The sequence below is a fragment of the Malaclemys terrapin genome, chromosome 18 (assembly GCF_027887155.1).
Source record: "Malaclemys terrapin pileata isolate rMalTer1 chromosome 18, rMalTer1.hap1, whole genome shotgun sequence".
Taxonomy (NCBI): Eukaryota; Metazoa; Chordata; order Testudines; family Emydidae; genus Malaclemys; species Malaclemys terrapin.
The window spans coordinates 17,039,731-17,065,259 of record NC_071522.1 but is presented as its reverse complement, the minus strand read 5'-3'; the positions used below and the strand labels follow the sequence as shown (position 1 = coordinate 17,065,259).

General features: G+C 43.4%; 1 protein-coding gene across 1 annotated transcript in view; it reads left to right on the top strand.

Annotated features, from left to right (window-relative positions):
• Positions 1-840: 840 nt before the first annotated feature.
• The window catches only part of SPNS3 (SPNS lysolipid transporter 3, sphingosine-1-phosphate (putative)), a 45,200-nt gene continuing 20,511 nt past the window's right edge, over positions 841-25,529 (top strand). The window contains exons 1-8 of the mRNA XM_054008538.1: positions 841-1,066; positions 6,267-6,332; positions 7,617-7,753; positions 8,772-8,923; positions 10,723-10,789; positions 12,238-12,425; positions 15,954-16,106; positions 20,059-20,248. Coding sequence (XP_053864513.1) covers positions 841-1,066; positions 6,267-6,332; positions 7,617-7,753; positions 8,772-8,923; positions 10,723-10,789; positions 12,238-12,425; positions 15,954-16,106; positions 20,059-20,248 — 1,179 coding nt within the window. The remainder of the gene's footprint in view (positions 1,067-6,266; positions 6,333-7,616; positions 7,754-8,771; positions 8,924-10,722; positions 10,790-12,237; positions 12,426-15,953; positions 16,107-20,058; positions 20,249-25,529) is intronic.

Below are 25,529 nucleotides of genomic sequence, written 5' to 3'. Positions count from 1 at the left end.
TGCAGGGAGAGAAGGAAGTTCCTTCCTTATTTCCCCTCCCCCCAAATATGCTAAACCATTCAGTTTCTGTCAGCAAAAATCCCTATAGTAAAACATGCTGAGATTCCATTGGTAGATCAAATAATTATCCACTTTCCCTTAATCGTGAGTTATGTGGAGTCTGGCAGCAATATCTGAGGTATGTGACCTGCATCACCACAGTATCAGAGCATCAAGATATTTTAATGTATTTATCCTTGCAACACCCCTGGGAGCAAGGCAGTGCTATTATCCCCTTGTTACAGATGGGAACTGAGGCAGAGACTAAGATCACACAGGAAGTCCGTAGTAGAGCAAAGACTTGTAGCCAGGTTTCCCAAGTCCTAGACTAGTACCCTAGTCAGTGGATCATCTTGTCTCTCCTCCTTTTTCCCCTCTGCCAAAGAGGCCATCTTTGGTTCTAAAGAGTCTCCCTGAGTCCTGGCATCTGGAAAAGGTTGTTATTAAGATCTCCGTTCACTCTTTGAGGCCTTCACAAAATTCTGTAGTACTTTTTCTTCGTGTACAGTGAATTATCTTGTATTTACCTCTTCCAATCTTACCTTGAGTGCAAGGTAGAATATATTTTACAACTTAAATTTCTCAGCAAAACTCACAGGGCTGAATCTTCTTTTCCTGCAGAAGCTCTATCATGGGAACCTTAATTTTCAGTGCAAGTCGCTAGACCTGTGGGAGGATCATCATTTCAGGAAATGACTACACCGGGTGAAGTTCCTCATAACTTGATTGCAAAATTGAGACCTTACTTAATGCACTTAGAAAAGAGTTTGAAACTTGTGGTGCCTTTATGCACGGTGGATCATGCAGAACTCTGTGCCAGAGGGGTCCAGTGGAATGAATGAGTTCACAGACCTGCAGTCCCAGCAGCCCCCTGGCTCACAGAATTATGGAGCTATTGCACCAACTACAAGTACTGCTCAGTTCTTACAGACACCAGGAAACATTTCAGCAAAGAGATCTTACTTAGCAGTTGGTGTGCTGTGCTATATTAACTTACTCAACTACATGGATTGGTTTATTGTACCAGGTAAGACTCTTCCTCCTCTCTCTTAGAAAGAACAAACTATAGTTCTCAGCAACTCTGTTCACTCCACAGTTAACGGGGAAACATCTGGCTTAAAGCTGTTTATCTGTGTAAAAAAAGTAAATTATTCAGAAGCACAGACTGTTTAACACTTTTCACTTGTTTGTTTTGGTCCGTTGGTCACACTTCCTGTCAAGGTGCCATTTATAGATTTTAATAATTGTTAAAGGTCCATAAAGTTTTAAGCAACCTCCAACTATTCATGTCTATAACATGCATATAACATGCATTAATCATTTATTAACCCTTAAATCATTTATAAATGGAACCTGGGTATAAAGGGCAACTGATCTGGTTCTAAGTAATGACTTTGCAGAGCTTTGACAAAGATGCTTTTCTGGGGCTGTAGACAGGCAGCTCACAACATCTACCTTCAGTTGGCTTTTCTCCTCTCTGCCTGGGGAAGTGAGTGGGGGATTACTGCCCTCTTTGCTTGCTTTTAGACAGTGCTCCCATTGAAACTAGTGAGCTTTGTATGGAAAAAGAACTAATGATGAGATCATCCCTGACTCGCTTCTCTTATGGAGGGGATTAAAGGAGCAAAAAACCTACTCTTTTGGCCAAAATTTTGACAGGGAAAGGCTGGTTTTATCTTCTGGCCCAGTGGAAACTATGTGATCTCTGCAGTTAGGAGTTTCACATAACTTCGGGAGGAGTTGAGGCTAGAGGAAACCCATTCTCCATTTCATTGCCCTTCAAAAATCACAAATAGTTCTCTGAATAAGATCATTCTGACTTAGGAGGATGGTTTTTGCCAAGGCATGAGTGGGAACCATGATAAAAGCAGTGCTTCTAGTGGAGCTTTGTTGCAATTTGGATATCTGGAGAATCGTGAGGAAGCCATGGGTCTTCAGGTGAATTGTGATCTGTGGGATTTCTTCTGGTTTAGGTGTCAAAATCCTATTTCTACTCCGCTCCCTCCCTCGCCTGCAAACCTCTAGCTTGCCCTCAACTTGGAGGTAAGAATGGAAACTTGTGATGGGTTTCCCAGGCTGCCTGCCAGTGTTTTTCAGTTTCTGATTGGGCACAAAGACTGGAATTTCCTCAGTTTCTCTGTCTAGCAGACTCACTTTTTATTCACAAAATAGCAAATTTAACTTGGCAATCCTGAGTCTCTTGTTTGTCAAGGTCTTTGCGGGTTTGGTCATCAGTCTGGACTTAAATAAATGCCTGACTGCCTTTAACAGGAAAGGGAGTTATTTATGTGCCATAGACTTAATTCACACAGGAAGCAGTTTTAGCAACGATGAGGGACTGGGGCTGTACATTGTTTGTGGGTTCAAACTTGTTTTCCCCTGAATAATTGGGGAAAATGAACATGGCTCCTTTTCAGCCAGGAATAGGAAAGAAATAAGAATATGAGCTGAATGAAGTAGCAAGGCAGTTATTGCCACAAGTCCTTCATGGGAATTTTTGATTCTCCTACTATTTTCTTTTGCTTAGGCATCAAATAACTGACCCCCAGCTAGGAGCCGAATGGGGGATGGACAGAATAACTGGAAGGGGCGATAAGGAGAAAGAATACACACAGGGAAAATGTTGGATGTTAATAAAATGAATTTGACAGAGGCTAGGTATGCGAAGTCCTGGCCATGGTCATTGTCATTCAACACATTACTAGAACTGTACTACTTTAGCTCTTTCCAGTCTATGACATGAAAGTGCTTTACACATATTAGTGAAAGTTTCACAGCACCCCTATGAAGTCAATGATGGCACCCCAGCTTAACCAATAAGGAAACTGAGGCACAGTTTAACACAACCGAGATAACACAGGAACTCGATAGCAGAGATGGGGCTAGAACCCAAACATTCAACAGATCAGTCCTGTACCCTAACCCTAAGCTAGGAGTTAACTGAAATATGTTTCAGTTCTCAGAGTTCTAGATCCCCTTTTGTTTGCCAGTTAAAATAGCTACCTATGCCGTATACCGATATCCTGTACATCAGCTTGAAATCAAGCTGTATTGCAGAATTCTTGCATCAGCCACCTTCCTTTTTAACTCTTCTATCTCTTTGGCTATCAGAACCCTTAAGTAAAGGGTATGTCTACACAGCCCATGGCAGCGAGCCTCACAGTGTGCTTTGGCCGACTTTGGCTACCGGGGTTTGCACTGATGCTCTAAAAATAGCTCTGTCGACAGCATGGGAAGTTGCAGCTCAGGCTGGAGCTCAGGCTCTGAAGCCTAGGGACGGGCAGGCGGGTGGGGGGGAATAAGACAGCAACTTCCCATGCTGTCCACACAGTTATTTTTAGACTACTATTGTGAGTCCTGCTAGCCCGAGTCTGTGTAGACATACCCAAAGTGTCTGGCTTTTAATAAGTTTGAACAGGAAAGTAGGGGAGGTGTGTGCATCAACTTGCAAGGGTACTGAAGGCTATGGAGAAGTTGTGGTTTTCTGTTCTTAACAGTTCTTTTCAAGATGTAATCTGCTTTGCTCTGACCCTCAGCCATGAGAGACCTTTTGTCTGTGTGCATCTAATTATATGAGGGGAAAGGATAGAATAGATTCTGTCAAATGTTTCTTCAAGTGTTGATAATTGAACTTTGTCCCTCTTGTTTGTAATCCCATTGCTGGGGGTTAAGGTCAATACTTTCCAACTTGGTTCCCACTAAAAGTTATACACCTAAATAACTGGCCTGAATTTCAGAGGTGCTGATCATCTTTGGCTCCTATTGACTTGTGTGGCTTGGTATGTGAAAGCTAGAGAATTATTTAGGTGGATAATTTTAGGTAGCATTCAAACAGAAATTTTTTTAGCTTGGGTTGGAATGCTCAATTTGCATGTGTGGAGAATCTACTTGCAATTCCAGTTGCAGTTTTACTTTGATACTTTTACTTTTTGCATTTCCTGTTGATCAGTGGTGCTGTGCATTGATAAATAGCTACCAAGTTCTACCCTAGAGGCATGGATAAAAGGGTCTAGTTTGATTGATTTCAGGTGTGGTAAAATCTTGACCATTAAAAGTCTGTCTCAATCACTGAAATAACTTCAGGATTTAAGTGGGGTTCTGCTCTGAAAAGTGACTAAAAATGTCACTGGAGTTCCATGTGTTGTACATCAATGTTTGTTTGTTTTGTTTTGTTTTTTCTCATTCTAAGCCCTGCAAATTTATCCTGGGATATGAAAATCAAAGTCTGAAGGTCTACACAATCGCTAAAAGCAAAGGGTCTGGAGGCAAAGTTCTGCCTTCAATTACACCTGTGTTTTCTGTAATGAAGGCACAGGGATTGTAGGCATGACATGTACGGATGATTGCAGAAACTGACTGGTGAAGGAAAATAGACTCTCCAGTCGCTGAGGGAGATTGCAAGAGTAGTAGACTACAAAAAATAATCTGTTGCTTGCACGTGAAGAATACAGTATAATCGGAAGAAATTAAGAATCAAATATGGAATCTCAGTGTTGCTGCTAGTCTCATTTCAAAGTCAGTTTAATCAGTCATCAAAGTAGGCCACATTCAACAGTTGCTTGTCTACCACACTATTGGAGATTAGAGAGTGGCACCATGTCTCTTCATTAAAATTTTTTAAATTCCTTTTTCAAAAACATAAAAATAAACTAAACCAAGTAATACAAGAAGTGAAAAATTGCTAAAATATCCACTATCATCAGACTAAAGGAATACAAATACATCCCTGTTTCTTTATTGTTTAGGCCTCTGCTATCTATTTTAAATTTTGTCTCAGGAAAGGGCTGATGTGTGATTAAAAGATAAGTGTGTCCTAGCTACAAATGCAGTCTAAAAATGATGATGCTCATGATATTGTGTAAATGCCATGTTTTATCACAACTGCATTAATGCATCCATATGATGTCAAATCCTATATTTTTCCCTGTTTTGTTGCTGATGTAAAGTCAAACAGTTTTGAAAGAAACTAACATTTCTTTCAATATCTTTTAATAAGCTGGAAATGTTCAAATTTTGCCACTAGTCTTAATTAGTTAAGAGGAAGTGAGGAAGATCAGCAACCAGCTCTTCATACCTTTATATAAACCAGATACAGAAACATCAAATAATTCTTTATCACTGCAAGCTTGTGGTGTTTGTCAGTGTCATAGGGATTACAAAAATCCTTTGTCTCAAAATTGCTCTCCTACATGTGCCTCAGTTTACCCCAACAAAGTGGGTACAAAACATCAAGCTCTTGTCAGGATAACAATCTTTCCAAATGGTGAAAACTATTTTTAGAGAACTACTACACCAATCACTAAAGTTTATTTTTTTTAGCCTTCTACTCATAATAAGGACTGTTGTAATCATTAATACTCTCTTTGGAGAGAGACAGAAATCAGAGCACCTCTGTACACTGGAAATGTTAAAATGTCATCCTTAACAGAATTTTAGAAATAACTTTTGCTTATCCTAAACATTTCAGGATCTCTAGCTGCATGCAGCTAAAAGCCCACAAAATTAAACTACCATCTATTCTATTTTGTTTCCCATTGGGTCCGTCTAAACCAGTGGTTCCGAAACTTGGTTCATGGCTTGTTCAGGTTAGGCCCCTGGCGGGCTGTGAGACGCTTTGTTAACCTGAGCGTCCATAAGTACGGCCGCTCGCAGCTCCCAGTGGCCACGGTTTGCCGTTCCCGGCCAATGGGAGCTGCGGGAAGCAGCGCGGGACGGGCCACCGCTTCCCACAGCCCCCATTGGCTGGGAACGGCGAACTGCAGACACTGGGAGCTGCGAGCGGCCGTACTTACGGACACTCAGGTAAACAAAGCATTTCACAGACCACCAGGGGCTTACCCTGAACAAGCCATGAACCAAGTTTGGGAACCACTGGTCTAAACCTTGAATTGTAAACCGTTTATACATCGCTATGTACACACTGTAGAAATTCTATGGAAATCCTGGCTGAGTTGAGTCTTGCAAGATCTCCAATAGTAGGATGACTATGAATTGCCTGAAGAAAGTGATGGAAACTTCACAATAACTAGTTTATTAATGTATACAAGATGCTATAGAAGGTTTAAAGATTACAGCCCCCAGGAAAATTAATGGGCCAACTCACCACCTCTGTGCTACCCCTTGACTTGAAGTGAGTCTTCAGGTTAGCAAATGAGTAAAATGGCAACTACTGAGGAATGATACACTCTGCTATTGCTGCATAATTATGATTTTTCTCTTTGTTGCAGGGGTGCTGGTAGATATAACGAAGTACTTCAACATCAGTGATAGCAGTGCAGGCTTACTGCAGACAGGTAAAGAGATGTCACACTACTGGGAGCAGCTTAGCCTACTCCACATCCATGTTGCCTGTCTCTAAAATGCAGTCTAGTTTGTCCCTGCTCCTTATTTTTTCCAGTTCCCCACTGTCCTGTTGATTTCAGCTTTGATCTTTAAAATGTTTAGTCAGTTTGATCACAAATACAGGACTGAAAGTCACTGGCTAAAGTCTGACCAAGCCTGCAGCCTTCCAGGAGGAAAGAAAGTGCGTGACTGTTTGTGGTCACCACTAAAGTTCTTACGGCACTTAAATCATAAGAATTGAGGAGGGTTAAACTTGGTTTCTCACCTAACTTCCAACTTGGGCAATAAAATTCTGCGCATAAAAATTCTCCTTGAGGTTACCATTGGGAAAGATACTTGCTTTCTGCCCTGAACACAACAGGTAAAATTCTAACCTAATCAAATCCATTGACTCCAGGGTATAAATAGAACAGGCTAACCAATTAAATTGCTCTTTTTTTAATTCAAGCAATTGGCATGAATTAAAGTTCTACATAAAGTGGTCATTGTATGTAATCCCTTTGTTTTACTTTTAACTGTTGGGTATCTTTCAGACTCTGTAAAATGATCAGTTCCAGAATTAGAACTCTTTAACTGAATTCGATAGTATTTAAGGGTGTACTCCCTTTTGGAGCATGCTTTGGGAATAACCAATCCATTCTGGATGGTGACATGAACTAGTAAGCTGGGCTGACAGTGTCTGAACTGTAGCTGCAGAGTCTGGAGGCGCAACCTTAGGCTGAATTTTCAGTGTCTCCCTATGGTCTATTGAGGTACCTGAGAGAAGTGTCTTTCAGCTATGTATATAAAATAGTAACTTAGAAACACATTTCATCCAGTTTATTGCGTTATACATGTATTTTACTGTCCATTGGCTCTGTCATCTCCATCTGTAAACTTCAATAGCTAGAAAAGCCACTGCCTAAAACAGAATTAATAAATCCAAACATCTTGTAACTAGAGAAGAGCCAGGGATATAAAAAATGTGAATTGTTTGGATCTGGAGAGTTGGCTCAGAGCTCTCTATTCATGAATTGCACTTCTGCAACTTCAAAATTGGGCATTCTGCCTAGTAAGTAGCTCATGTCAAGTATCAGAGGGGGGGTAGCTGTGTTAGTCTGTATCCACAAAAACAACTAGGAGTCCGGTGGCACCTTAAAGACTAACAGTAGCACATGGCGTCCCTCTCTGGGGAGCGAGGGGAGCCATAAGAATAATCTGGCCAGCATTGTCACTGCTCTTGCTTTGGATTGCAGTCTTCATCTTATGTTTTTTGCTGTCTGCACCCTTCTTCGGATACCTTGGTGACCGGTACAACAGGAAAGTCATCCTCAGTGCTGGTATCTTCCTCTGGTCAGGTGCGACGTTAGGCAGCTCATTCATCACTGAATCGGTACGTCACTTGCTTATTTGGAATGGTACTTTTAGAAATCAGCTGCCTGAGTCTTGCAGTGACTCATGGAACTTTTGTTCTGATCACGTTATAGTTTGTAAACACTTTCAGGCAGCACCCGGGAGCTTACTCCTTGAAACATGAGTAAATGGGCTTTGTGCAGGAAAGCTCTATAGGGAATGATATCTTGACCCTTCCAGGCCATAGCGCACCAGTGCAGCTATTCTACAGCTGCTGCTGCAGTATCCTTAGCTTTGTCCTTGCCCTCTTTGTGAGCGTGTGCATTAGGGTGTAGGGGCTTGGCTGGTGAATCTGTGGAACTACTGACCATGCCTTGCAGTGCCCCCCGGTGACACCCCAAGAATTCACCACATGCTGCTGCAGAAGGAAGCTTGAAAAGCACAGTGTTGTGCTTGGAGGGGGTGCAGGTGTGGGAGGAGACAGCACTCTGAAGTTAATGGGAGTCATGAATGAATAAATGCCAAGCACTGCAGGATTTGGCCCAGTTACTTCAGCTGCCCTTCTTAGATCCTCCAATTTAGTGAGGCTACCTTAGTAACTATAGGGGACTCAAAGTGTTCTCCCTGTTGTAAACATTGGTAACTGTAATGACCCTGGCAGAGGCAGCTAAGACCTTGTCTACACTAAGGGCTTGTCTTCACTACTGGCTAGATCGATGTAGCGGCCATCCATTTAGTGGGTCTGGTGAAGACACAATAAGTTAATGTGAGAGCGCTCTTCTGTCGACTTCAATACTCCACTTCCCTGAGAGATGGAAGCTGTGTTGGCAGGAGAACATCTCCTGTCAACATAGCACAGTTTAGACATAGCTGTAAGTCAATCTAAGCTACGTCGACTTAAGTTACATAATTTAACTAGCGTAACTTAAAGCAACTTACATTACCCCCTTAGTGTAGACCAGGTCTTAAACTCCCATCCCATGAGAAACATGCTTCCTTAAAAGATAGCTTCCATTTCATGTGTGCTCGTTGGATCTTAATGCCTCTTCTGTCCCCAGTACTCCTGGATTTTCTTCGTTTCACGAGGATTTGTTGGCATCGGCACAGCCAGTTACTCCACCATAGCACCTACCATCATTGCGGACCTGTTTGAGAAGGACCAAAGGACCTGTATGTTGTCTGTCTTCTATATCTTCATCCCAGTTGGAAGGTTTGTCTGCTCACCAGTAACGGGCACTTCTTGGAGCACTTTCTGAATTGAATTTTTTCATGTTTACTTTTTCAATTAAGAATGGCTTTTTGACCCATTTTTTTTTTCTTGTGGAAAACTTTGATTTTGGTGGAAAAATTGAAATATTTTAATAAAACGAAAGCAAACTGAAAAGCAGAATTTTTCTGGAATACCCAAAGCTCTTACGCTTTTTGGTTTTTCCTTAAAAATATTGTCAGGGAGGTTTTTTGTTGTTGTTGTTTTGTTTTTTAAATTTCCCATGAAAAACTTGCACTTTTGAAACATCTCTACACATAAAAAGAATAAGGTACTGAAAATGTGGTTTGCTTTCTTAATAAAAAACCTCCTCTGAGAGTGGGAAAATAATGGTCTTATAGATAAGCTGTCCAGAGTCCTACCATGTGTTAGTGACAGTCAGGACAGAGCTCAGTCTCCCAGTTAAAGCTAAAGGAAGAGCTTAATTAACATGGTTTACCCAAACAGGGTCTCGCAGTGAACCTGTGTGTGGGCTGCCTGGATTTGGATGCTTGGGTCTAATTACACAGAGTAAATGTTTACTCCCAGGGAAAACACACCTTTTATCTCAGGCGTGGGCAAACTTTTTGGCCCAAGAGCCACATGTGGGAATAGAAATTGTATGGTGGGCCATGAATGCTCACAAAATTGGAGTTGGGGTGAGGGCTCTGGTTGAGGATGTGGGCTCCGGGGTGGGGCCAGAAATGAGGAGTTCAGGGTGTACGAGGGGGCTCTGGGCTGGGGCAGGGGGTTGAGGTGTGGGAAGGGGTGCAGGCTGCAGCTGGGGGTGCGGGCTCTGGGGTGGGGCTGGGGATGAGAGTTTTGGGGTGCAGGAGGGTGCTCCGGGCTGGGATCGAGGGGTTCAGAGGACGGGAGGGGGATCAGGGCTGGGGCAGGGGGTTGTGGCATAGGGAGAGGCTCAGGGATGCAGGCTCCGAGCGGCACTTACCTCAAGTGGCTCCCGGAAGCAGCAGCATGTCCCTTCTCTGGCTCCTACGCGGAGGTGCGGCCAGGTGGCTCTGCACGCTGTCCCATCTGCAGGCACCGCCCTTGCAGCTCCTATTGGAGCACCGGAGGGGGTCACTGAAATGTGTAGGAGCCAGAGCGGGGCCATGCCTCAGCTTCCAGGAGCCGCATGGTGCAGCCCCAAACCCTGCACCCCGGCTGGAGCGCTGGAGAGAGGCAACCCCCAGACCCTGCTCCCCAGCAGGAGCTTGCGGGCTGGCTTTAAACTGCTCGTGATCTGTAGTTTGCCCATCCCTGTTCTATCTGATATGCTGAAAAATACTCTCCCCTACCCTGCTTCTTAACCTTGCCCCTACCTCCCCCCCTCCCCGTTTACCATTACCTTCATGGAGGGAGGGTGGGAGTGTGGGGCTGCTGGATAAGGGCCAATCTCCCTGTCCTGTGAGGGAAAGTTAGCCTGACCTCCTGTGATTCAACAGTAGGGACACGCAGAGTGTGTCTGTACTATGAAAAATCAGTACCTGTTTTTCAGCATCAGCATACTTGCATAAATATTAATGTAAACGTGGCTTGGATATTACCACTATCTCAAACCTGCTCTGAGCAGGTTACAATGCCTAAACCCAACCAATTTCCCTGGGAGCTACAATTGAATAGGCCTCACTGCTAGGAAATGACTGCAAAAAATGTTCCTCTATGCTCCTCTCAGTACAAATCCTACCTCTGCACGGCCTTGGGGGTCTCACGGCACCAATGGAAACTAATGTAGTCTTGGCATCACATTTTGTCTTTTACAGTGGTCTTGGTTATGTTCTGGCATCTAGTGTAACACAGGCTGCTGGCCACTGGCATTGGGCATTCAGGGTGAGTCTTTCTCTTTCTCTCACTGCTCAGTACTGATCCACTCTTTGTAAAATCCTGGTTCTGACTGGGATCCACATAGCCTATTGGGGTCTGTATCATTAGGATTTCAATCCTGTATGCAGGGACTTCTCTGATCACGGTGTCTCAACAAGAATGTTAAAAGGGTTTTAAAGAAACAAAATATAAGAATAAATGGAGGGGAACATAGTTACTAACAGAGAAGAGAGTTGCAGTCCTAGAACCTTCCATTAAAGCCCCCCTTTCTTACATGAATTCACTATTTAATGGAACTCTTTCTGGAGGGTGAGCAGGAGCGCCGCCAGCTTTTCTGCCATCCTAGGTGGCAGAAGGTCCCGCCCCAAAATGCTGCCCCCCAAATGGTAGCACCCTAGGTGACTGCCTAGGTCGCCTAATGGGTTGCGCCGGCCCTGAGGGTGAGTGGCGTTTTAAGGTTCCATGACTGTAACTATGCTCAAAGCAAGGACGGGTGAACTGCAGAGCTGCCATCCAGTCAATTTTTAGGTGGGATATTGGATCCTCCTTAGCTTCATAGGTACCCCTTAATTCAAGACCCATTTGGAAGAGCTACAGTGGACTGAAGGGTAGCTGGTGCTGGGCCTAGAGGCCTTTTCAGACAGAGGCACCTAAAAACTAAAATGGTCATCACTTTGGCATAGAATCATGTCATTCTGCAGAGAAACTTGTTACAAGAGGAACCAGTTTTGTGAAAATACTGCTGCAAATAACCCCTATGCCAGTCTTGTATTAGTCAGATTGCCGTGATGAATGCTCTGCCCTTATAGGACATTTCACATCTTCAAAGCACTTGATAAATCTTCCTAACTCACCTGCAAAGTATGTCAGCTAGTATCAGTGGGGCAAAGAGGACATGGGGTTTGACTTAGAGCTGCACGGAAAATGAGTGACAGCTGGGATTAAAGAACTCTGAAATACTTGATTTGTAGTCTCAAGCTCAATTCTTCTACATTATGCTGCTCAAAGTGTCCTGAATAACCCCCTTATTGAGGTACTTGCTGGATTAGAAGTGTGCATGTGGGTGCGAATGCTTTTCTAGATGCAGCAGGGATGCTACGGCTCCCCTATCTGGTGACCCGCCTGCTCGAGATCCCAACATTACATCGTGGGGAGCACTCCCCTTACATTTTTCTCCAGGATCGTGGGGAAGGGGGGACGGAGCCTTTGCATAGGAGACTGCATAAGGGTTGGGGAACATACTGCATCTTTTCACCAACATCACCAAAAGGATTTCTCCCCTGAGAGAAAAGCTAATCATGTCTAGGTGACGCATGCAACTGGGTCTAGGCTTGTCTGCAGCTTCCCTAAATGTAAATCTTTAGGAGCAATGTTGTGACTTTCTTTTGCTATTAACTGGCCTTCAGTATCAGAGGAAAGGTGACCGTGACCTTACTCCAGTTTTATCTCTACAGATAACTCCTTGCATAGGTGTTATAGCAGTGGCTCTTCTGATTCTACTGGTCCCTGATCCAACCCAGGATGCAGCTGAAGGACATGGAGGCGAGAGCATCACTAGCACAACTCAGGGAGCAGATAAGCCTGGTGCCCAGAGTACTGACAGCTCGACCTGGTGTGAAGATGTCAAATCCCTCAGCAAGAAGTAGGTGGCTATGGCTGCAAAGGCTACACCCCGTAGGTGGCTATGGGTGCAAAGGCTACACCCCGTAGATGGCTATGGCTGCAAAGACTAAACCAATAGAGCGATTCCAAATTCAGAAAGCTCCCATATTCTACATGCAGGTCCTCTGCATCTATGTGCTGTAGGGCATGTAAGATCACAGAGATGTTGGTAATGAATTCCCCCTTCCTTAATTACTGGGATACTGCCTGTGAGACTAAGAACTGATCTGCGTTGGCCACTTCCCCCTATGAGGGGAAAGAAAGATGCAAAGCAGCTAGTCTTTGGGACAGAGGGAACAGGGGTGTCTGGCTCACTCATTACTGGAGAGACCCTGTTAGAATTGCCTATCTAATTTAGAAATGGGCCTGAACTCTAGCACTGGTTCAGTCTAGCTGCTACTGTCATGCAGTTGGAAACCTGATCCAAACCTGCCTCTAAACTTAACAGCCCTGGGCCTCTATGTTGGGATTCAGTTCAGGGGTATAACTTCACAACTCTGGCCCATCCCTAACATGTACAAATGTTTGTGGTCTCCCCTGAGGCTATCTGTTGCTGTGATTAGTTGGAATCAAATGGAAATATAAATCCAGTGTAGAGGAACTCCTCACCTGCTTGTGGTAGACCAAACAGAATCCTATTCCTAGGTGTACAGCTGATGGGGCTGAGAGTTCACCCCAACAAACAAGGGGCGGTCCCAAATGTTGGGTATTTTGACAATTAGGTTGCAACTTCCTGAGTCATGGTGTGAGGATGAACAACCCAGATGCTCCTTCAGATCCAAGCAAATGGAGCACATTAGAGGGCAGAAAGAGCTGTGCTACAATCTGTTGATCCCAGTTCAAAGTAGCCTTGCGGGACCTAGATATTATGGTCTAGAGCGTGCTTGGAGGTCTCAGATGACAGGAGATACAGGAAAACGAGGTGTCTTTATAACAGGTCTGAGAGCCAATTAAACACCTGCAAATTAAGAATAGACCATATAATTCTACACTACTACTGTCGCACTGTTTGTCTTGTCTTTATACTTTGACTATAAGCTCTCTGGAGCAGGGGCTGTCTTTTGTTCTTTCGGCATATTGCCTAGCCCAGAGGGGTCCTAGTCCATGACTGGTGTTCCTAGGCGCTACAATAATACAAATAGCAAATGAAGGCAAGCAGCAATTCAGATGGCTGAATGCCCCGTGAGGCTTTCTAACGGAATCTGTCTCATTCCTAGTGTTCTGCAGCAGCAGGAGCAGCGCACTATTGCTAATAATTATTCAGCCCTGTGAATCTATAATGCCTTCTGCCCTCCCTTCCCTAAGAGCTTCCAGATCAGGGGCCTGTCCCAGCAAGTGCTTACTGTTGGGCATATGTTTGTTACCATTTGTGACTTTAGCAGGGCTACACTTGGTAGTACATGTTTGCCTCTCCCAACCTTGCTCCTTTAGGGGAATGCTGGGCTCAGGATCTGTTGCCATGGAGTATCAGGTCCTCAGCTCTGAAAAGTGCCTAGAGGATGACATGGCTGGCAGCAGGGGAAAAATAAGAACAGGAAATTCCATCTCTCTCAGTGGTGCCATTACTTGTGACCAATGTGCTGTTGAACTTCGTACCTAGGTGTTAGTGTTAATACCATTGTGTGATCATTTCCTTTTCATGGTGCTGAATTTGTGGGTGTCTCCTAAGGAATGTTGTATCAGCACTTCTCAGGCAGTCTTGAATAGTCTGCTGCAGTGCCTTATGATATCAGGGGGCTAGATCCTGCAAGATCAGGACTTAGATTTGTGAAGTAACTGTGCATCATCTGATGTATGACCAGCTAACCACATCAGTTTTGGAAAAAGGCTGGAAATGCTGATCTTCTTTATCCGCTGGGTGGCACTGTTTACCTGCATGAAGTTTATTTCTCCCAGGCCAGACTAACATTGTAATCTGCCTTCAAATGCATTCCTATCTGCTCCCTTTATTTTAAGGACAAACTCCCTCTTCTGCTTTCCTACGAACCAGGCTTGATCATATCTGGCCACCATAGAGTGACTACATCTGGGAGGATGGAATTGTGGTTCATTAGTAGTGGCTGGACACTAGACTAGAGCACATTCCTCCATTTGGCGACTGGCACTTCTTTATGTGCACCCTGCGCAATAATCAGACTTGAGACCCAAATCAGGATTTTTTGTGGTCTGTAGGCAACTGCTGTCTTAGGTGAGCCAAAAGGGTTTTGTCCTTGGTTGTTCCAATGCATGCAATGCAAAGCTTTACTCATCAGAAGGTCAGTCTCCAAACATTAGTGATGTAACAGATCTGTGGCCGTCTAGTGTCACGTACTGGCTGTGTATGTATGCGACTTATTTGCCTCTAGTGACTGATCCACAAAGAATAAGGGACCTACTACCGCAAATTTAACTCTTTAACTCAAGTGCTAGAGCCATGTGTCTTGAGGAGCTGAGGTACTAAGCTGCTAATCCTGGCTCACTGGGAGGTTATGACATGTCATCTATAGCACATCAGTGGTTCTCAACCAGAGGTACGCATACTGCCGGGGGTTCACAGAGGTCTTCCAGGGGATACATCAACTCAACTAGATATTTTCCTAGTACATAAAAAGCACTAGCGAAGTCAGTACAAACTAAAATTTCATACAGACAAAATGAGAAAGTACGCAATTTTTCAGTAGTATTGTGCTGTGACACTTTTATTTTTATGTCTGATTTTGTAAGCAAGTAGTTTTTAAGTGAGGTGAAAATTGGGGTATGCAAGTCAAATCAGACTCCTGAAAGGGATACAGTAGTCTGGAAAGGTTGAGAACCACTGTCTTACACTAAGATGTCATCCTTACCTTGACCCCTTAGTCTAAAGTAGACTTTGTTAGTCCTAGGGGGTCTGTGAAACAGTTTAACAGTTCTAATTGCTTCCAGTAGAGACACCTTGTTACATTGCTTACCCTTCTGCTTGAAAACTATGTAGGCTGATTAAGAAATAATGTATACTTTCATGACACTTTGAGATACAGTAACACTTAACTTCTCAACTCCTTCCTTAACTATTGGGCCATCCAAACTGTTGTGCTTGTGTATATTGGCAACGAAACAGATTTCAAATCATCCTGAGGCACTCAGGGCTCTCTCTGTGCACTGTATTTTCAAACTGTTGGCAAGTCATGACATTTTCACCCACCTTCCAACACTCATTTTTCTTTCAGAGCCTACCTGCAGTAAATGGTGGTGTGAATCTTCAAGAGACTAAAGATGGACTTTAACACTGTGAAAGCAATAGTTCACGTAACTAATTAATGCCTAACCCTTGCTGGTTTGAGTGTATATAGATTTGATCTCTTCAATAATCAGATCTTCGTAATCAACAGGGAAGTTACTCATGTCGTTAACAGCTCTCTGAAGCAATCCATTCATATTGATTTCTTAGAACACTAGATACCCAGGCTGGACTTCCTCTTCCTTTCCATGCCCCATTCTTTCAAACTATTGATCATACTAGCACTAATACTTATTTCTTTTGGTGTGACAGCCGAAGTTTCATCTGGTCCTCATTGGGTGTGACAGCGATGGCCTTTGTGACTGGAGCCCTGGGATTATGGGTACCACTGTTCCTTGACAGGGCTCAGGTAGTCCATGACCTTGTACCTCCATGCCTTCAGGAACCATGCAAATCTCCCAACAGGTGAGGCACACTTCACTCTGAAAAGATCAGACGGGATATAGGAAATGCATATATGAACACTCCATGTTTCGAAATGCTAATGGCTGTCATGTGCTTTCTCTTCCTAAAGACAAAGGGTGGGATGTGGCTGTGAACGCTTATTGAGAAGGCATAAGTATTGCTCCATTTTACAGATGACAAACTAAGTCAGATAACTGACTTGTCCAAGGTCACACAGGTAGTATATAATGTAGCCAGGAACTAATGCCGGCATGCCCTCCTTATGATGGGGCATAATTCATCTGTACATTGCTTTAAATCGTCTAAGGAAAGAGATTAACTGTGCATATTACGATTAGCAGTGTAATCTCTTGACTAAATTACTCTTACTGTACACTTCTTGCGAAAGAATCTAATGACTGGGGTGCCCTAAGGGGCTGCTCCTCATCCCAAGTGAGTGGATCACCTAATTAGGAGAAGATGCTGGCTTGCTCCTGAAATGCTTCTCAAATGCCTTGACTTGGCTCGTGTACAACGTGCCGGTTCACTAAAGGGTTAAAATCGGCCACTGGTGAAAGGCTCTGATTTCTCCCAGATGAAGCTGACTTGTAGTGGAGGAAAATCCAGGGCAACATACTAACTTCTTTAAACAGCACTTAGAAGATTGTACTAAATTGGTTTGGCTTCGCAGAATTGGCTCCCTCCTTACAAAGAAGTATCAGCCCTTGATCTGCAGCACATCCCTACCTGGATGCCACTGAATCCCAGACGGGTGTCCCAGACAAGCAGCAGCCCTTGCAAGAAGTAGAAGTCTTAGAGCCAGGCTTACACACAAATATATCAATTCAGGTGTTCCCACAAGGACTTTCACTGATTTTGCTACACGGAATTAGTTAAATCTGTGCAATTTCCGTGTGTAGACAAGCCCTTAATTTGGCTGCTTGGGGAGCATCCCAGTTAAACTTATTCTCTTAAAGGGCTTTCCAGTTGCATCCGATTTATATCAGTATTAGAATACGTGGGTTGGAGGGGAGAAGTAGTTTAAACATCTAAGTAATGAAAAATTGCTGCCTGGAGAAGGATTCAAGCATGAGGTTCAGATTCAGAGTTTAAAGGAGTTTAGTCCTACCTTCAGTGCATATGGAGAACAACTGATCATTGTCCTCTTCCCTTAACATATTTGAAGACTGTTATCAGGTTCCCTCCTCAGTCTTCTTTTCTCAGGACTAGATATGCCCAGTTTTTTTAACCTTCCTTCATAGGTCAGGTTTTCGAAACCTTTTATAATTTTTGTCGCCCTCCTCTGGATTCTTCAGTTTGTCCAGATCTTTATAAAAGTGTGGACATCCCTATTCCTTTCCTACTATTCTGGTATTAGAATCAACTGCCAGCGTGGCAAAGTTACTGTGACTCCAGTGTGAATCAGGCTTGATTAATCTGGCACAGTACCATAACCTTTTATATCAAAATAAGGTAATTTCCACCAATCAATAATTTATCTGCAGGCAGAGCTCTTCTGGAGAGAAATTCTCTGTTACAGATCTTGCAATGCAGATAAAATAGGTTCCTTCAGAAAACCATGTGTGGTGTCGGGAGGACGGGAAGGATTTGTTACTTTTGTGTCCCAGCAAGGCAGCAGGACAGAGCATCTGATGCTGTAATTCCGATCTGACATTTCATTGGCTTTGACGTTCTCAGAACCCTTCCTCCTTCAGGGTGGAAGAAGACGATCCTCCTTGGCTTTCTGCACTTAGGGATAGCGGAGTGTGCTCAATACTGTGCTCCCACCCTCGCTAGCTACTGCCTTTCACAACACAAGCAGCAAAACATCTCCCCGTCCCCTCTTCTCTATGTGCCGATTGCCAGACTCCATGCAAGTGTGACTCATCGGACTTATAATCTGTCATGGACATCCCAAACCAAGCTATCCCTAACCTTTCAGGATATTTCAAGGACTGAGTGATTTGCCATACTCTTCATCCCGGTAGGGGGTTTAGAATGAAGTAAAGCAAATCAGTAGAAACCTGGTCATGTCCTGGTGGCTGTGAAATACAAGAAACCTCAAGGAAGCAGGCCAGAAGATTCTGAATTTGGTGCTTGAGGTATCCAGACAAGTACCTGGGGTTTTCAAACACTAAAAGATTCCATGACAGTCTTAAAACAAAAAAATTATCTCCAGAAATGGGTTTCATCACTAAAAGATGAAAAGGCCTCTTCCACTCCTTCTGTCTTAGTTGCGCCTTTTCTATCTTACAAGTGGCTATGTTTCAGTACTAGCCTACAGCTCATAGCTCCTTTGGGATAAAAAGGGATCTCTAAACACAATTGCAGGGCCCTTCAGAAACACTAATGTAACCTTAGAGCTTCAAACTTGCCTGTACCTGGCAAATGTGTATAAAATAAATCTTTTGACCATTGATGCTCTATCCATGTTATTTCTAAGAAAAACTGTTTAACTGTGATGGTTGCCTAGAGTACTGAAGAGTGGTAAGCCTATTGCACACTTGAACTCTGCCTAATAGAGTTGGCTGTCAGTTATTGCTTTACCTTTTTAGTGTAGAATTAGTAACTAATTTCCTCCTAATCATCTGGGAGAAATGGTAAGAGCCAGTGTGCTGCAGTTTAAAAGATCAGATTCCTTGTTTGGCATCACAGCCTGCTATATATAAGTGCAGATCTCCCTGCCCTAGAGCCAGGGAGAGCCAAGAAAGGGCACCGTTTCTTAAGGGTATTTCTGCTCTGCAACTAGACACCCATGGCTAGCCCGTGCCAGCAGATTTGGGCTAGGCTAAGGGGCTGTTTAATTGCAGTGTAGGTGGGCTTGGGCTGCAGCCCAAGCCCTGGGACCCTCCCACCTCGCAGAGTCCTAGAGCCCAGGCCCGAGCCTGAGCCTGAACATCTACACCACAATTAAACAGCCCCATGAACCCGAGTCAGCTGGCACGGGCCAGCCATGGGTGTCTAATTGCAGAGTAGACATACCCTTAAAGCCACATAGAGTGCTACCAGAATGCTAAAATAGTTAGAGCCTTTTGTGTTCTGAACACTACACTTCTGTCTCCATTTCATTCGAGAGGGCTATGATAGATTAAATTATCAGGGACACCAAAATCTTATTTATCACAGGGAAGTTTATTTTTGTCATCAGAATCTCATCTGGGATAGAAGAAAGGGTTTACAAAAGACCCACTGGAAGTCAAGATAAGTCTTGCTTTCAAGAAGACAAACTGGCTGTTCCTCTGAGGAGCACTTCAGCTTTCACAGGCACATGAAACAAAACTGAGTGGCATTTGAAACTCTACATTGTGAAAATATTTTGTGTAGTTCCAACTGGATAACTGTTCAGTCTGCCCCGAGCTGTCATGTAAAGAAGGGCTGTATCCAGCAGTGGGAGAAGTGTCCCATGTGAGCCAGATTAATTTGAGGGTTATGATGGGTTCTACCAGTATGATCCCATGTGATGGGATCTCTTCCAAGAGAGCAGACTGGTACAAAGCTACCCCATCTATACTGGGGGCGGGGGAGTAGCTCAGTTCATAGGTATGGCCAAGATGGCTGGAAACTCCTCTCAATCTATGGCTCTCTAAGGCAGCTCCTACTGATGGAACACCCAGTGGGTTGTTAATCTCCCTTCCTCTGGCACAGGTGATAACACCTGCTCTGTGCATGGGCGCATCACTGCTTTGGCGGATACGACATTGATAGCAGAATTATAATTTCCAACTAAGCATGTATTTAGCCCTGGAGGACTTGGGTAAAATGGAGCCCAGATTTGATTTCTCCATTAAAATCCTTCTCTGCTTTGTGCAATAAACACCAAAAAAAGGGGGGCGAGAAAAGAAACTTGAAACTTCTCTCTGAGACATACAAGACCAGCTGAGATCACAAACTAATGATAGACACTTGGACTGATTCTTCTCCCTTAATGTGCCTTTATTGCCTTACTCATCCCATCCCTTTCCTTTACTGCCAGCCTAATATTTGGAGGAATTACCATCGTGACGGGAATTGTTGGTGTCATCACTGGGGCAGGAGTTGCAAGAAGATATAAGAAGATAAACGCTAAGGCCGACCCTCTTATTTGTGCTGTGGGCATGTTGTCCTCTGCCCCATGTCTCTATCTGTCTATCATGCTGGCCGAGCGGAGCATCCTTGCTACTTACGTAAGTGTCGATGAACTGTATAGCCTTGACAAATGGTTTTGTAAGATAGCATGGGCGGGTTGCAGGGTGTGGTCCTCAGAATGGTCTAGTTGAAGGAATTTAATTAACAGCTTGCAATGGCTCATGCCACAATGTAGCCCACAGGCCGAGTGCTGCACAGGGGGCTCTAACCTGGTCTGCGGTTGCAGTCTCTGCTTCCAAGGTGCAGCCTAGGGACTACACACCCCATTGTGCAGAGCTCCCCTTTCAATATGAACAGCCAGACCACCTATGGAAAAGGGGACGTTGCAGACTGGGACTTGTAACCTCCATGCACTGCATCTTTGTATTGAAGAGGGTGGTAAATTTATTCAACCTAGTATGGCCACTTGCTAAAAGACTACAATGCACCTTTAGCTGGGCATGGTTTGACTGCCCCAGGTTTCCAAAGGTATATTTAAGTGCAAACTCGAAGTCCTAACTTGGTGTTTAATTAAATGAATCTGCCATGTATGATACTATTTCTCTTCTCTCCCAGAACACTTAAAGATTACAATGTGCTTGGCTCTGTACAATAAACAGAGTTCCTTTTCAGAAGAATTTAGTCAGCAAGTTGGGTGCCCAAAATCACTAGCTGCTTTTCTTAGACCTGTGGAGATGTAACCAGAAGCGAAAATAGCCTAAATCCTGCTCTCAGTAAAGAGGAATGCAGAAACATACCAAGAGAGATCAGTAGCTGCAGGAACTCCCTGTGAGGATGAACTGAATGCAAACCTTATTTTAGCAATAATCTGTTAACAGCTATGAAAGAAATCCCAAGCCCTCTCCAATGACTCTAGATCCACCATTACCAGAATTAACATAAACAATAGGATCCATGTAAAGTTAATTACAGTAATCAACATTTCACTGCAAAAAAGGGTGCTTTCACAGTGCTTTCTCTTCTAAAAATAGCTTTTGTTCAAAAAGGTTTTCCTTTTGCCTCTTCAGCAATCTAAAATCCCAGTGAAAGACCACTGACACTTAAGGGGGAAAGAGGATGAATTTTTCATGCACACAGAGCAAAATGTGGACTTGACTTAAAATAAATAAATAAATAAATAAATAAAAGATTCAGGTATGCAGAGGTAAATGGCAGAGAATATAATTGTCTTGAGAATCTGCGTGCTTTCTCTTTATAAGAGCCTCTATCTCAAATCCATTTACAGTCCTGCCGCTAGCAGACATTTTTACACCTAAAGGTGCAGCGCACAATCATAACTGCGTATTGCACTAACGTTAACAAACATAGATGATTCTGCCAGCCTATCATAGTGCTTCTCTCCCCCTTCACGGCCTCTATTTCTGACTATGGATGGTTGGATGAAAACTCATTTGGTCAAAGGAGTTTGTCAGCTTCTGTTCCCTAATTGTTGCATGAGACATCAAATGACGACCAAGCAGCATGAGATGAAAATCTTCATGAATGAAAAACATTTTTCACACAAAAATCTCGTAGTTTTAAAGGGTGGAGGAACATACCACCATCCCCATCAAAATATATTGGCAGAATCCTCCTCTGAATAGAGGTTGGCATCCAGCACTCTGTTCTCAGGATTTGGGAGGAAATCCCAGAGTGGGATATGGACAACCATCATTTCTCCCTTCTCTCCTCCTCCTCTCCCCCTCTCCCAAATACAGGCCAGTGGGTCTTTAAATGCTGCAGCTTCTCTATATAGATAGAAGAATATATTATAATATATTATATTATACTTTATTTATTTATTTATTTATTTATTGAGGTCTGTGTAGTCTTGCCACCTGTTTCTTCTGATTCTTACAAGTACAGCTGCCTAACTGTTCCCCTTCCCAATACTTACTATGCTGTTTTTTTTCTTTCCAAACTCCATCTGGCATAAGTCGTAATGGTGTGAGAATTGGGGTGGACTGCCAGCTGGTGCATCTGACTCAAAGCTCCCACTGAATTGGAGCTTTCCATGGTGTAGGAAGCAGGCAGAGAAGCTGGCTTTCCCATCACTGTTAATTCAGCCGCATGGAGGCCAGGAAACTAGTCTAAATCTTACAGTATAAGAAATCTACTGAGGCAAAAACTGCATGCTTCACATAGTTTCTTAAGAGTGCTTGGTGTATTGCTCTGTCCATATCTGAATACATTATGAAGGCTGCTTTGGCTGTAGGTAGCTGGTGGGTGAACATCAGCCTTGTGTTGTCTATCCAAACTTACAAGAAACCTCTGGTGGACGTTGAAATGGAAGTATTTCAAGACTTTTTCAGTATTTCCCTGTGGCAGCTGGATTGGAGATGCCATTAGAACAGTCCCTTTCCTCCGCTTTCTGTCTGCATAGTTCAGCAATTCTTGATTTCAAAATTAGTTTTTGTGCAGGTAGTGCAAATTGCAACAAAGTTGTCTGAATTTTGTTCCATCTCGGGATGTAGTTTGGTTTGGATCACCTGTGTGAATCTATTCCACCATCCAAAGCTGTAAGTTTCCTTATGCTGACAGGAAAGGAGTATACTTGTCTGTAGCATTGAGTACTGTCTCCTTAGTGCCTTGATAAGTTTTTATGTTTGAATTTTAGCTATTTATCAAGAGCCAGATTACAACGAGGGCTGAATTCAAACTGGATTTAAATGGGTGCACCTCCATTGACCTTAGGACTGAGTTTGCCCCAGTGAAGCCAAATTTTGAGCCAACCTGCAGCTACTCTCTTCTTAGCCACTGACTGCTGCAATCCGGTGGGATTAGTACCTGTGGCCTGCACTTAGACTTCCTTGGTTACGTGTGATGTCTGCTTCTTGCCCAAGTGACTCTTTTACTTTGTTTAGGAAAGAGGCACCATGTTTTCCTTAAACCAGCCCATTAATTGCTACTCTGACTCTTCCCTAGATAGATCTTGCTGGAACTGATTTCATACAAACTTGATTCCTTCATCTATTTTATTTTTCATTTGACAATGTAACAGCATGTTGGCTGCCCTTAAAATACCTTTCTGAATCTCTTCAGGAAAAAAAATCACAGGGTATTTAGTTTTTTTCTAGGACAGTTATAGGGAACCCCAGGGAGACAGATGCTCCGCATGTTGCTGTCCTCTTCACAACCCTCCAGGGCTGATGTAAGTCTTTTCTTCAAAGCTGATGGTACCTTCACATAGAAATTGTAGCCAATGTGCCATGTAAACTACCATCAGGCTTTAAATTGCCCATTTGTCAGGGACTGGGAAGGGAAACAGGGAAAGGAAATAGACAATTGGAGTGTGCACAGTGCTGGAATCCAGTGGAGGGTGGGAGGCGGGGAAAGAAAGGGGACTTAAAAATGAGGGCAGAGAAAGTGATACAAATTTCCTTTGATACAGTACACATAGCTACCAAGTTCTTGCCCAAACGCTACAGCTGTACTAAATATGTAATATTTAGGGCCACAAATGTAAAACATAATGTATTTGAGGCAAGGTGGGAATCATTAAGACTTAAATAATGGACCAAATGTGCATCCTTGGTGCAACTCCCTTGACTTCAGTTGTTGGAGGAGGGATAAATCTAGCCTATTATGTATGGCAGGCAGATATGATCTAGCTTCGCAAGCCATTGTTGCAATGAATTTATTAGTCAGTTTGAAGACAATCATGGAAGATTATTTGTTAATGGTATGTCACAAAGTACGTGACTGACTTATAACAGGGCTTTCTTGAATCTCATTTCATGTTTAAATATCATAGTACAGTGTTCAGTCTACTTTATAGGTGCTATATAAGAATACAAATACTTCATTCACAGCATTAATCCTAATAAAATAATAACTCTGTTACTGTGGAATCTTATAACCATTTCAATATAACTAATTGCTGTCTCCTAGTACTGTATATAGGACCTCAGCTGACTCTGTGGTCTGAACAGTACCGTAGCTGGGCTTTCCCTGTTGTTTTGGACAGACATTCCAAACCATTATACTTATTAACAGATGAGGGCTGACTTGCCACAAAACAACCAAGATTGTCTGTAGCTCTGACAGAGCCATTCCCCATATTCATTTAGAGCAGTGATTTGAGGCTGCATTGGGGAATGGCAGAAATAGCACGGTGCACATAAATAATGCATTGTGTGTGGCTTCTCTGTGTGAGTAAAGTACTTCCAGGATCTATTTCCCTGAACCAGGAAAAAGAAACACACACAAAATCTCTATACTCCTGTGTGCAGCTGGATGGTGAGTATATCTGGGATGTACCATGCTGCATTTATACCATAGGTGGGAAAATAAAATTGGTGCTAGTTCAAGAACAGATAACAACTACAACAACGTGAATCTGCAGCTTTAGGTATTGCATCCCAAAGCTGGTTGGGGTAATATTTTTCCACTCTGAGCTAAAACTACTATCTGCATGAGACCTTAAAAATGAACTCTGTTAGGCTAAGGTGGAATCACTCATACTACCAGAACTAAATAGATCTAATAATATGGAATAGTACAAAGTATTTAATAATGATCTAAACTACTCTAATGGAATTGTATGGAGCTGTAGGGCCTGGGGCCTTTGCTGTAGCATGCTGTAAGGCCTTGGCTACACTGGCGCTGTACAGCGCTGCAATTTGCTGCGCTCAGGGGTGTGAAAACGCCCCCCCCCGAACGCAGCAAGTGCAGCGCTGGAAAGCGCCAGTGTAATCAGAGCCTGCAGCGCTGCACGCTCGCTCGCAGCACTGCAAGCTATTCCCCTCGGAGAGGTGGAGTACTTACACCGCGGCAGCGCTGGGAAGTCCTGAGTGTAGCCAAGGCCTAACTCTTTATCCCTGTTTCTCTGCTCTTCCAGCTCATGTCAGTGCCACCACTTGTAATACTCTTGGCCCAGTTCATCTTTGACTTCCCTCTTTGGCCCTCTTTCTCAGCACCTTGTTTGGCACGTCTTTGTGCTGGAGGAAGTGTCTGGACCTATTTCCACTTTGATTTTAACACTAGATTTTACAGTTTAAAGTTACTCTATTTCTGTGTGACAGATGTGCTCCACATGTCCTCTTTTTTTGGTGCATGTACATTATATATAATGCCTTGTCCTACTGTACTGCCTTTCATCCCTGAATCTCAAATTATTTTACAAATGCAAAGCATCGTGAGTCCCCTGTAAGGGAGATGTGTAGTATTAACCTGCTACTTCTATAAAACAGGGATAAGTGAGTTGCTGAAGTCCATAGTGTGTTAGTAGTGTCCTGGACTCTTTCAATCCTTTGGTTCTAATCGCTACACGAACACAAACCTCTTCTAGATCCAAAAGATCTGCCACTTTCTTTCAGTGTTTCCATAAATCTCCACTTT